This window comes from Carex rostrata, chromosome 21 (genome assembly GCF_964058835.1).
Source record: "Carex rostrata chromosome 21, lpCarRost1.2, whole genome shotgun sequence".
Taxonomy (NCBI): domain Eukaryota; kingdom Viridiplantae; phylum Streptophyta; class Magnoliopsida; order Poales; family Cyperaceae; genus Carex; species Carex rostrata.
In genome coordinates this window covers 6,288,767-6,302,604 of record NC_135938.1, presented here as the reverse complement: position 1 = coordinate 6,302,604, position 13,838 = coordinate 6,288,767, and the positions used below count along the sequence as shown (strand labels likewise).

Sequence of the window (13,838 nt, the reverse complement as noted above, 5' to 3'; positions counted from 1 at the left end):
TATAACATTCTTATAGATGGATTATACAAGAATGGTGAAATTGAGACAACAGTGGATTTTTTACATGACATGATGTGTAAAGGGTATGAACCTGATGTCGTGACCTTTAACACTCTTATAGATGGATTATGCAAGAAAAGGCATTGTTGTTGAAGTAAGCTTACTACTGCCATGTTTGAGGTTTTGGTGTGAACCAGAGCGTTCTTTTCACCTCTTCGCTACTTCGCTGCAGAGTCCACAGAGGCAACGCCATCTAGGCAGCGCCTGGTGTCGCGAGAGAGAGGTGGTGTAGCGAGAGAGCACAGTTGACGAAATGAAACAGCGCCATCTTCTAGTATTCGCCTAGAAAAAGCGGCTAGGTTTGAGAAGATCAGATCGGAGAGAAGCGTGAAGCAAAGTGAACGCTCAAGAGAGAGGGGCGGCTAGGTTTTTCTGAGCGGAAGAGATGTGCGGAGGGAGAAAGGAGGCTGTGTTTTAAACCCTAGGTGTGCGTTGTGAAAGAGGTGCGCGGGACTTAAAATGAAATTTTTTTAACTTTAGTGTTAGCTGTTTATAAATAAGCGACACTAATAACTGAGAATTAGTGTCGGCTGTTTATAAAAAGGCGACACTAATGTATTAGTGTCGGCTATTTATAAACAACCGACACTAATACTTAATAATTAGTGTCGGTTATTTATAAACAGCCGACACTAATACATTAGTGTCGCCTATTTATAACCAGCCGACACTAATTCTCAGTTATTAGTGTCGCCTATTTATAAACAGTCGACACTAATATTATTAGTGTCGGCTTTTTGTAAATGACCGATACTAAAATATTAGTATCGGCTTTTTAAGGCGACACTAATTGTACATTCTCCACTAGTGATAAGAGAAGTTGAATTGAATAGTCGGTTGCAGTAATATTTACAAGTATTCATTCCTGATAACAAACAGAGCACGCAGGATGCCATCAAAGTAACAAAAGAATGCAAAGCAATCAAGAACGTAAATAAAAATTATGAGCATTGAATAATGTACAACCAAGGCGACTCTCAGGACGACCTCATTCATAATGCTAATAGGAATTATGCTAGTGATCAAATGCTTTATCAATCTTAGATAATGTACATGGATTTTTTGGTGCTTCAGATTGCCCAGTACAAAATGCATAAACATAATGGATTATATATACATGTAAAGGGAGCTGTATAATTAAAAATTATATGGAAATTGGAATTAGCAACAATAAGTACCTTTATTGTAGCTATATATATATGTTGCTCTTTCAGGCTGTTTCAATTGCTCTATAAGTGACAGTATGGTATGGACTGCAATTTCGGGCAATTACTTATTTGTAACCATTTCACATTAATTACGGCATGTAATTCTTCCGATGACGACTCAAAATTGGGACAATCCCTCAAAATCAGTTGTACTAGATTTTCAGGTCCATTCAGCCAGCCCTGTATATCCCTTGTGAAAATGCTTTCCTCGGTAGAATCCCGAATTATCAATGTACCCAATGAATGCGGTGGGTTTCTTAAAAATGGTAGCTTCAGAAGAGAAGTGTTATCAATCACCAATGTATGAAGCTGCTTGATTCGTTCCAGTGGTGTTTTGTTGTCAGTTGCCGATGGATCATCAGCTCGTATCAGCTTTGTGCACTTTACAATGCTCAACATTTCCATTATGGATGGGTTACTCAGTTCAAGATACTGAAGCTCTGCACAGTTCGAAAGCACAAGGGACCTTACATGATGAGTTATTTGGCTAGGAAGGGAGGTTACATGTTGGCAATTATATAATTTTAAGCTTTTCAGAAAGGGCACTTTCATAAGGCAGCCTGGAAGTGACTTGTCGAGCATACCGCATGAATCTAGCTCAAGATGAGACAGGGAGGAAGGTAAGGTTAGATTGTTAGGACATTTGAGCCACGGGCAATTTTTTATTATTAGCCAGTTGATAGAAGAACTGCCAATCCATTCCACTGGTAATAAATCTAAATTTACACAACAATTTATCTCCAACGACCGGAGTGATAACAGCTGACAAGGCACTAACCAATTTTTAAGGCTTTTTAAGTTAGAGCATCCTTTAATACCGAGAACATGTAAGCTAGGCAGGTTTTCAGTTTTCAACCAAGATGCTGGTATTATTCCTCCATAGTTGTTGACATTTAGTTGTTCAAGGTTTGGATGTGGCTCGAGGCCTTCTAAAATATCCTCATCAATAAAAGTTTCCTTTTTACCAGGATTGGTATTTCTACCCATGGACCAACTTAGAGTCAAGGAAGTAAGATGCTTCTTTTTGTTAAGGCAAGCTTGAGCAGCATCTTTTTTATCCTTTACATTCTCTAGCTTACTAATCTTGATGCAATCCCGAAGTCGGGTCATATTCTTCAACTCGTTAATCCCATGCCCATCTTCCCGAAGAACATTGAATTCTGGTAGTTTTTTGAGAGAAATTAGCTTCCCAATCCTGGGTATCATTGAACTTATCTCCATCTCCTCAGTGATTATTCTCAAATTGATAAGATTAGTGAAAAGTTTGGGAAAACTCTCAATTGGACATCCGTCTAGATAGAGCAACTGGAGGTTATAAAGCCGACAGATAGACTCTGGTAAGCTTGTAATTTCGGTGCCTTTTAGATTAAGGTGGAATAGAAGTTTCAAGTTTCCAATATTCTCCGGTAGTTCCTCAATTTTACAGCACCACAGGTCTAACACTCAGAGATATGGCAGTTCATTGAACAAATACCTGAGTGATGAAGAATCCAACTTGGTCTCATAATTAAGGCCATCAATGAATAGAAGGGACCGCAATTTTTTGCACTTGCTTATCTCATTATCAATCAACTCAATCTGTTTTCTATACACTGATAGGTGGCGAACAGTATCGTGGTTTTGTAAACTCCATTCATCTTCTTCTTGGCAATAACATATATCCAAAGATACAGATTTTGCAAGGTCATGCATGAGGTCATGTAAATATGTATTGTTATCCTCACCTCTCACAATGAAGGATCTATTTTTAAATTCTTGAAAATACCAGTGACCCTTCTCTTCTTCTAAGAAAATTCTCTCTTCTCGACTGAATAAACCATCTGCTAACCAGATCGGGCTCAAAAAATTTAAGTACAAAGGATAATATTTCGGAAACAACGAAAAAATGGAAAAGCATTGCTTTAGATGTAGAGGTAAGTATCGATAGCTTACTCGTAGGGCTGGTAGAATATCACCATCAGCTTGTTCTATTTGCCACAGTTCGCTGTTCAAGATATTCGTCCATTGCCGTGTGGTCATGTTGGCACGCAAAATTCCACCGAGAGTTTTAGCAGCCAAAGGAGACCCCTCGAGCTTGACAGCAATTTTCAAACCAATGTCCTCTAATTCAGGGAATGAACTCGGATCCAAAGATCCAAAAGCACATTTCTTAAAAAGATCCCAATAAATGTTATCAGGCAAACCGCCAAGCTCTATTGGGTCATGAGTACCAACTATCTCAGCAACCTTTGACAAACAAGTGGTAACTAATATCATGCTACCTCGAAGCCCCGACCTTAGCGGGTTATACAAACTTTCTAAGTCTCTAGAATTTTCATGCCAAACATCATCGAGTACAACTAGATACCTCCTAGACTGTACCTTTCCTTTTAGTGTATGTTGGAGAGAGTCCAGATTAGTGAGATTGTCATTGATGTCAAATTCGCTCTCTTTGTTCCTTAACTCTCTGTTTGCTGATTCAATCATTTCCTTGGTTTTCTTCTTCAAATCAAAGCGGTCCGATACACAAACCCAAATTCTCAAATCAAAATGATTTTTTACCCTCTCATTATTGTAAATCTGTTGAGCCAATGTTGTCTTTCCAACCCCTCCAATACCAACAATTGGCAAAATTAATAAGTTACCTGCTGTTTTCCTTCTTTTTGCACTATTAGAAGAACCAGCCAGATCACCTGATTCTTGCATAAGCTGGAGTACCACTTCCACTTCTTTCTCACGGCCCAACATTGACTCGGTTACAAATGAGGTCGTCTCATGTGGAGTAGATCCGTTAGATGAACCGAACAAATCTGTTGCTCTTTCCAATTCAGCAGTAACAAAATCAAGTCTCCCTTGAATATCCTTCACCTTGCTTGTTGAGTTACTAACTAAATCTTTTATGAATGTTAATAGAGATAGCAATCGTCGATCTGCCTGCAGAAAGAATGGCACAGAAGATGAGGTCACCGACATGGTGTTGAAACTTGAAACATCTTAAGGCAAATATTTGAGGCTATTCTAATGTATATTTAGCCTATACTCCGTACCCGCTTGACATCTTCCTGTGACAAACTTTTATCATATTTTGTAATTATGCAAGACTATGGAAATTAGAGCTACTATAATTTGGGAGCTATCTCTATTTTCTTTATATCTTCTTTTTCCTTCCAATCTCGGTTGAACAATTGAAACCTATCCAAAAATCAGAATTTTCATGTAGTTAACAATGCATAAAAAAATACTGATCAAAGATACCCTTACTGCTAAAGGTTGGGTAAGGAACCAACAATATCAATTTTGTATAGACTTAGAAACTAGAGATCATCTTTTCCTTAACTACTCCTAGTTCAATAGATATGGTTCTGGCTGGGAGTCAACTTGTCATGATACATTGGAATAATTGGGAAGACATCCTTCAATATGTTCTTACTTTACCTTCTTTGGAGAGAAGTGATTTTCTAAAATTGATTTTCTAATTGTCTTTAGTGATATTTGTTGGATTATGTGAAAACATAGGAATGATATGTGTTTCAATGACTATAAATATGTAATCCCAAATTTGCTAGATCTATTATTTTACTAATTAAAACTATTGTTGATTATTGGATAGGTTATGTGAAGAAGAAAGCTAAAGAATCAGCTGCAGGTTGGATGCCAATAATTGAAGATGTTATACCACTGGACTGTATTCCCCCTGGCTTGGAAGTAGTGTTGTACCGGCCACCACCTAGTGTTGATACTGATGATGCATGAAAGAAACATACTAATATGACTTTTTTGTACTTCGCATTAGCCTCAGTCCTTTACCCAGTGGCTTAGTACTAGCAACTTTATATTACTTTTGGAACTTAGTTATTTCTAGAATTTGGATGATTTGTTGTTTGCTTGGTTGTTTTGTTATCAGGGAGTTGATCCTTGGTTGAAACCTAGTACCTGTAATTAATTGTTTTAGCAATGAAATGGACTTTCAGCCTCTCTTTTTTTTTTTTAAAAAAAAATTTTGAAACCTATGAATTTCCTTTCTCAAATTCATACGAGAAACCAAAAATTACGCATATGAATTTATTGTGTTAAACCTTTTTTTTTTCTTTCATAAAGTGGTGAACAATTTGACTTGCCTTGCCCTCTATCTGTTGTTGTAGTTCATAATATTTAAACTCAGCAATCACATCCTCTGCATCATATGCAGCATCTCGGAGTTGCTTCAAGAAGTGTGCCACATGTTGGTCGTTGAAGCGCCACCACTCTGCTTTATCCATGAGGATGTTCACGCGAGGCAGGGTATTGATAAGCCGATCGAGATCGTTCTTCACTTCCTTGGCACTAGTAACACGTGTATCCAACTTGGATAGCAGAAACTCCATTGTTGGATCTTGTATGAAAAGAGGGCCGGAAAAGCAGATGAGAAGAGAGGTTGTTGGGTTAATTATCTGTACGAAGGGATGAGGGACTCGTTTACTGAACTGCTGACAAATTGCTACAACGCATTATTAGATTAGATCTTATTAGTTATTACCATTGTTTTATCTTCTTCTTTTTTTATATATATAGATATAGATGTTGGTGCTTTAAAAGAAATAATATATATGAGCCTTGTGAGGAGAGAGTTGACTTGGCTTCGGAATCTAATTTTTGTGTCCCTTATTGTGTAGATATCCGTGTTGCTAGCTTTAAAAATAAGGCCTCGTAATCTCTGAGCAATGAGCGTCGGTCTGATAGACTTTGGACTTATTTTGGGTCCGATGGACACCGATGCGCTTTAAAATGTGTTCGCACGAATCTGAGAGTCCTGAGCAATTAATTGTCCCGGTCTAAAATATCTGACAAACCGATCAAATAAAAATAAATCAAATAAACCGAATTTTTTATTAATAGAAATAAAATAAATAAAATATTTAAAAAGAACACTACTGTTGAGTTTTTTCGAAAACTAAGTACACCGGGTCCTGTAAACCCGTCCCACCGGACGGGTCCAATTGACCCGTCCCGGTTAATCGGATTAGCCGTTAACTAACATCACGGAAAAAAAAAAAAAAAAAAAAAATTCCCGGACGGATTTAAGCATCCCGTCCCGAGTCTGTAAAAAATAAAAAATAAAAAATAATAATTCCGGACGGGTTTAAGCATCCCGTCCCGAGTCTGTTAAAAAAAAAAAAAAAAAAAATCTGGACGGGTTAAGTAAACCCGTCCAGAATTTGAAATATTATATTTATATTATATTATTATATTATATTATATTATTATATTATATTATATTATATTATATTATATTATATGAGTAAAGCTAGCGTGTGACATGCTCACCAAGAAAGTTTGGTGAGCATAACTCCAAAAGTATATCGGATCGACGTCAAATGTCAAATCCAAACCGTTGAAATCCATGTACTTCATGAGTGATGCATATACATGCAAAATTTTGAAAGTTTCGAGTTTATTTGCTACACGGTCAAGTGATCAAAGAAATGAACATTTTATTATAAGTTATTTTATATATTCAATTTTTATTATTTCTTTGACCACTTGACCGTGTAGCAAATAAACTCGAAACTTTCAAAATTTTGCATGTATATGCATCACTCATGAAGTACATGGATTTCAACGGTTTGGATTTGGCATTTGACGTCGATCCGATATACTTTTGGAGTTATGCTCACCAAACTTTCTTGGTGAGCATGTCACACGCTAGCTTTACTCATATTATATTATTATATTATATTATTATATTCTATTCTATTATATTATATTATATTATATTATATTATATTATATTATATTATATTATTATATTAATATACTTATATATATATATTATATTATGAATAGAACTAGTTTAGTTGTGTTTAAGTTCACCAAAGTGTTTGGTGAGCTTAACTCCAAAACTTATTAAATCGTTTTCAAATGACGAATCCAAACCGTTAGAACCTGCCTATCTTGCGAGTGATGCATCTACATGTGAAAATTTTAAACGTTCAAATTAATTTAGTATAAAGTCAAGCGGTAAGAAAACGTTCAAAAAATAAATGCACTAAAATTAATTTATTAATCTTTTAATCTTGACCGATTGACTTTATACTAAATTAATTCAAATGTTTAAAATCATAATATAATAATATAATAATATAATATAAAAAACAAAAAAATATAATATATATAAAATCATAATATAATATAATATAATATAATAATATAATATAATATAATAATATAATATAATAGAATAGAATATAATAATATAATATAATATAATAATATAATATAATATAATATAATATAATAATATAATATAATATAATATAATATAATATAATAATATAATATAATATAAATATAATATTTCAAATTCTGGACGGGTTTACTTAACCCGTCCAGATTTTTTTTTTTTTTTTTTTTTTTTTTTTAACAGATTCGGGACGGGATGCTTAAACCCGTCCGGAATTTTTTTTTTTTTTTTTTTTTTTACAGACTCGGGACGGGATGCTTAAATCCGTCCGGGAATTTTTTTTTTTTTTTTTTCCGTGATGTTAGTTAACGGCTAATCCGATTAACCGGGACGGGTCAATTGGACCCGTCCGGTGGGACGGGTTTACAGGGCCCGGTCTACTTAGTTTTCGAAAAAACTCAACAGTAGTGTTCTTTTTAAATATTTTATTTATTTTATTTCTATTAATAAAAAATTCGGTCAAATAAAGGGTTGGTCCTTGTTGAGTTCAATGTACACAGTCAACGATAGTTTTTTCAAATACGGGGTCTTTAGGATTCGTGCAAGTCAAAACAGACGGTACAAGTTCTTCATTCTAGACGAAAGGGTTACCTTACTGGGTCTAGATCCCGGAGATGAGGGAAAATGTGTCCTACAGAGACATTTTGTTAATATATTTGAAGGAGTGGTATTTTGTTTTGTGTGATGTTTTTAGATAGATTGACATATTTAATAGAGACGTTGGGAGATCTTTGGATTTGGATATATCCAATAATAAAAAATTTAATGTTTTTTTTTCAATTAGATTTTTTTTTGTTGTTGTACGCCTAATGTCGTCTAAAAAAAAGCTTATCCTTTCTATTGTCTGCACTGCACCACTGCCGCTTGTCTGCACTAAAATTTGTGCTTCCGCGGATCTTGATTGCAATATTAAAAAAAAAAAAAAAAAAAAAAACTGTTGCCTAATGTAAAATTGCAACAGAAGCTTCATTATTGTTGATTAAACATTCGTCTTCAAGTCACTGAAGAAAGTTCTATTAAGTATGGTAAAAGATTCATGCAACCATTTAAATTCACTCCTGAGCCTTCTCTCAGAACTAGTCTAGGTAAATTTCAACTTAACTAATTATCTAACTTATAATTGCTACTCAATTTTTGAGAGATCTACACAACAAATTATCTCAGCAGTAAACTTTTGAGACCATGAAAGTGGTGTGAAAACACAGTTGACAAAAAAGAAAGAAAAAAAGAGGGGAAGGAAGTAACTAGGAGGGAGGAGGAAAGAGGGGGAAAAGAGAGAAAAAAGGGCCCCACAAGGATATTTTGTTAAGAATTTTAGAGAGGGGTATTTTGTTCTAAAATTTTCAAAAGAATGGTATTTTATAAATTTTCCCTTCTTTTAATAGCGGGACAATTATAATTGAGGGTTTCAATACCTCATACTTTTTATACTTCATATTTTATATCTTCGTTTTCAAAGTCCAAACTCTTGATTCAAACTGCTCAACATAATATTTATACTAAAATATGCTTGGAAATGAAATTTTATCATTTTTGTAATTTTTTTACTATGCTTTAAGTTAGATACAAAATCATTGTTTTTGGACCGTTCAAAAAACAATGATTTTCTACCAATCTTAAAGAATAGTACAAAAATTTCCAAAAATTATAAAATTCCATCCCTAACCATATTTTCGTATGGATATTATGTTGAACGGTTCGGATCAACAATTTAAACTTTGAAAAAAAAGATATAAAATGTGAGGTATGATGAGGTATGAAAGGCACGAGGCATTGGAACCCTCCTCATTATAATTTGCGTCCAATATTTATTGTTATACTTGTATATGTTGTTGTTATTGTCTTCCAAAGAAATTATGATCTGAGAAATTTACAAGAAATAAATATTATTATCCAAAGCCTTCATCTCTCAAACACTCTTAATATTTTTATATCGATTTAAAAAAAACAAACAATTGATGTGCATTTTAGGAGACGAAATATGAGTAGGTAAATTTAAAATAACAAATGTATATTCAGTGTCAAGTATGAATTTCGTAATAATCAAATGCACATTTTTTTAACAGTTAAGTGTGTATTTTAATAGTTTAAAAATAAGTTCAAAAATAATACAACTATTGGCAAGCAATGAAGTGTATTTTATAATAATCGAGTGTGTTCTATAATATTTACGGGTGCCGAGTTTTGTGAAAAAACATTATTGAAGAATATTTGGAGAGCAAGTACCGAAATTTTTATTTTTGCCATTTAAAAAAAACTCTTATTTTGGAAATTCGATTTTTATCTACAATTATTTTGACTGGGATCGCAGATTAAATCGGCGACTCTAATTAAATATTGATTCAGATGGTATTATTTGGACGCTGATTAGGATCACGGAGTTAATCGGCGACTCTAATTAAATATTTATGAAATTTTTAAAAATACAAAGAATTATTTGGTTTATTTATTTTTATAAAAACGGTAAAAATAAAAATTTCAGGAGCAAGAATATATATCTATATGGGCAGCTACCTGGCCGGTATTGAAAAATGTTATAATGTTGACGTTTTGAATAAAATAATATTGTTTGCAAAGTCTTTTTTACCGTGATAAGACCTAAAATTTTTGTGTTCTTTCACAAATTGAGACGGATGATATCCAATAAATAGAGAAGGAAACGTGACATGATATATTGTGATGTGATGTGACAAATATATCGTGACATGATATATTGTGATGTGATGTGACAAATATATTATAACTTGGTCACGTGATGTGATGTGACATGACTAAATTGGTGTCAGACGATTATGTCACGCAAACAGTCATGTCACGTGTGGTCACGCCGTGATAACACGTGATGTAACATGACGTGTCACGTAATTTTTTTTATATTTTAATTTAAATTGTTGAAAAATCAGAGAAAAAAATATAAAAAATATGAAAATTCTAAAATTCTAAAATAAATAAATAATGTTGTAAATTTTTTTTCTTTTTTAAAGAAAAATCATCCGACATTATAAAAATTCAAATTACAAATATTCATTGAATTAAATTAAAAAAAAAAATCAATACTACACGAGTATCAGTATCGCTGAACCTACACTGAAAAAGAAATATGAATACTATATGCATATAAAAAAGACTGAAAATTAACTAAAAAAAGTTGGATATACTCTATGCGTACTAAAAAAATGGATACTCTATGTTTCATACCGATACGTGACGTGATGTGACTAGTTTGCATAACGTGACGTGTAATTGTCGCTTGAATGCGATCACGTCATGTAATTAACACACATGACGTAATATGACATGACATAACGTGACGTGATATTCTGTAACGTGACTAACTACAGCCTGAATAATTTCCTTCTCTATTGTTTTCGGCACCATGAATTAAAAAAGTAGCTTTCATTCGATAACACCTTTTTAACATTCATATAAGGAACTTAAATTTATCTTAATTTTGCCCATTGAGAGTTTCTTAATAGAATTAGACATTGGCTTAACTAAGAAAGATTCTTTCGTAAATAATTATTCTTGGATCTCTCGTACTTAGTACTAGTAAAGTCATGTCGGAGGCAGAAATTTTTTTGTTGGGAGTCAAATGTTAGCAAGCTTTTTAAATTAAGACATAAATTATAACATGGAGTTAACAGTGCATTAGTAAATAATATAGGAGTCAATTATGATTGAAACTATAATATTTCTCCACGAATAATTGTGAGATATAAATAGAGATCAATATACTCATTCCTCTGAAGTAGATCCGCCATTGAGTAAAGTAATACTATAGTTAATCAAGTTATGATAATTATAATTAATATGCATGGTTAGTACATGTTTGGTAAATTTTGTCATGGTAATTCAAGTTTGATTTGTTTCTCTATGACTATTAAAATTTTAATTTATTCCAATCAAGTCACTCTATAATTTTTACATCTAAAAAATTAATAAAATATAACTTTTTCATTAGTATTTTGAATGCAATGAGTATATTATGTTAATATTTTGGACGAGATGATCATATCCGATTAGTATTTTGGAGAAAATGAACATATTTCGTCAGTATTTTGAACATAAAAGTTATATAATGACTTAATTGAAACAAATAAAAAGTTTAATGTCTACAAAAAGACAAATCAAACTTAAATAATAAATTATCAAACTTGAATAATTAATTTATGACAAAGAACAAAGTTTAGTGACCTTGAGCGTAATTTAGCCTATTAATTTTAGGGGAAATTAGTTACATGCCACCCTAAAATGGTGAATTTAGAAAAATGCCACCTCAAAATTTCTCTTTTGCTAAATGCCACTCCAAATCATATTTATTAAGAAAATTGCCACAAATACAATATTATTATACATTTGTAATTAAAAATAAATAAAATATGTTGAGTATTTTCGTATATTCCAAAAATACCCTCAGTCCCTAACCCTTTCCTTTCCTTAATGGGTCCGATTAGAAATTCGTCTCCTCTCTTCATCTCCCAGTCGTCTCCCAGTCGCAGTGGTGAGCCCTCCCAGTCGAAGCCACCCAATTTTTTATTTTTGAAGAAATATCCATAGGTTTTGCATTAAAGAAAACAATGTCTACTGCTTTGTATTACATTTCCTACTTGCGGTGAAAATTAAAAGTGAAATTTAAAAATTGTAGTAAAGTTAAAAACATAAAAGACTTATAACTTCTAACCCTTCATCTAAATTCATATTTAAAAGCCTGTGAGTCTCGCCCCTTTTCTATTTTGCAAATACTGACTAGCTTAGGGGTCCAACTATAACTCTCCTTCAAGCTTCTGACAACTAGCTTCCTCCTTACCAGTATATGCGAAATGGTTGAAAAACACTGGTACGATGCTGATTTTCTGCTCGTCTCCCTTCACTCTTATCCTAATAACCAAAAAACTACTCTAAAATAAAGCCCAATCTCAGAATGAAAATGGAGTGCAACTATCAAAATTTTTGTTGGGAAGGAGACAGATGGAGAAAGAAATTTTGAAGATCAAGGCTATTTCGGTAAATTCACTTATACTGTAAATTTTTTATTTAAAATTATACATTAATATGGTATTTATGGCAATTTTCTTAATAAATGTGATTTGGAGTGACATTTAGCTAAAGAAATTTTGGGGTGACATTTTTCTAAATTCACCATTTTGGAGTGGCATGGAACTAATTTCCCCTCAAGTTTATTTCGGTCGATTCACTTATACTATAAATTGTTTATTTAAAATTATACATTAATATGATATTTGTGGCAATTTTTTTAATAAATGTCATTTAGTGACATAATAAATGTCATTTAGTGACATAATAAATGTCATTTAGGGACATTTAGCAAAAGGAAAATTTTGAGACGGCATTTTTTTAAATTCTCACCATTTTGGAGAGATGGAACTAATTTCCCCTTAATTTTATTAATTTTACTATATTCCGTTGCTTAATCTTATCCTATTAATTTTAAGACATTCCGTTGCTTAATCTCATATTTAATTTAAACAAATTCGGTTTCGGATAATTATCAGTGTTATCAGAACCGGACCGAACCGGCGGTCGAACCCGAAAAAAACGGACTCGAGCACCTTTCCGGTTTGGTTTTTTAAAATATTGGACAGGTAGATTGAAGAAGAAACTCAAGGATGCTGTGGGTAACTGGCTTCCTATCATAGAGGATGTCATTCCCATCAGTCAGTTTATGCCCATGCCACTGGTGGTGTATGAGCCTCCAGCAGCAGATATGGATCTAGAGTCGCCTTGAGGATTCTGATGACAGATGCCATTTTTTGCTTTTATCATATAGTTAGCCTTAGCCCCATGTTGAGTGACTTAGTACTCTCTAACCTGTTATATTTTTTGTCCTTAGCCTTAGTTATGATGTGGCTATTGTATGAACTATTTTTTGGTTTTTGTGCCTTAAGTACTTATGATCCTTTCGTCGATATAATTTTCATGTTGGAAAATCATACAAAAATCGACAAATTTTGTAATTAAAAACCAATTTCAGTCAAATGAAATGGAATTATGTCTCTTTTAAAAAAAAAAAAAATATATCGTTCCTGTTATTAGACCGGTCAAAATCGGTTTGACCAGCCGGTTTAACTGAAAAATCATTGAACCATTCAAAGGAAAAACCCGATTCAATACAGTTTCATTTTTTTTTTTCGATTCAGAGCAAAATCGACCGTGAAAAAACAAATAGCAAAGAAAAAGGAGAAGAGAAGAAGGTTCTGACAATGTAGGACCCATTAGTATAAAAATATAAATATAAGTCGACTTTTCACATCCCACTACCAACATTCCTTTTTAAAGTATTTTAATAGGACTCGATTCTCAAGAAAATCAAATGGCATTAATTGAAGTTTTTAAACTTTAAGATGAAATGC

General features: G+C 33.0%; 2 protein-coding genes across 2 annotated transcripts; both read right to left on the bottom strand.

Annotated features, from left to right (window-relative positions):
- Positions 1–1,289: 1,289 nt before the first annotated feature.
- On the bottom strand, positions 1,290–2,489 carry LOC144573080 (putative disease resistance protein RGA3). The gene has a single exon (XM_078322769.1). The coding sequence runs from the start codon at positions 2,487–2,489 to the stop codon at positions 1,290–1,292; it is 1,200 nt and encodes a 399-aa protein (XP_078178895.1).
- Positions 2,490–2,711: 222 nt separating this feature from the next.
- LOC144572965 (putative disease resistance protein RGA4) lies at positions 2,712–5,666 on the bottom strand. The gene is made up of 2 exons (XM_078322608.1): positions 5,362–5,666; positions 2,712–4,177 (listed from the first exon to the last, which is right to left on the bottom strand). Exons 1-2 carry the CDS (start codon positions 5,609–5,611, stop codon positions 2,712–2,714), a joined length of 1,716 nt encoding a protein of 571 aa, XP_078178734.1. The 5' UTR covers positions 5,612–5,666.
- Positions 5,667–13,838: the final 8,172 nt, after the last annotated feature.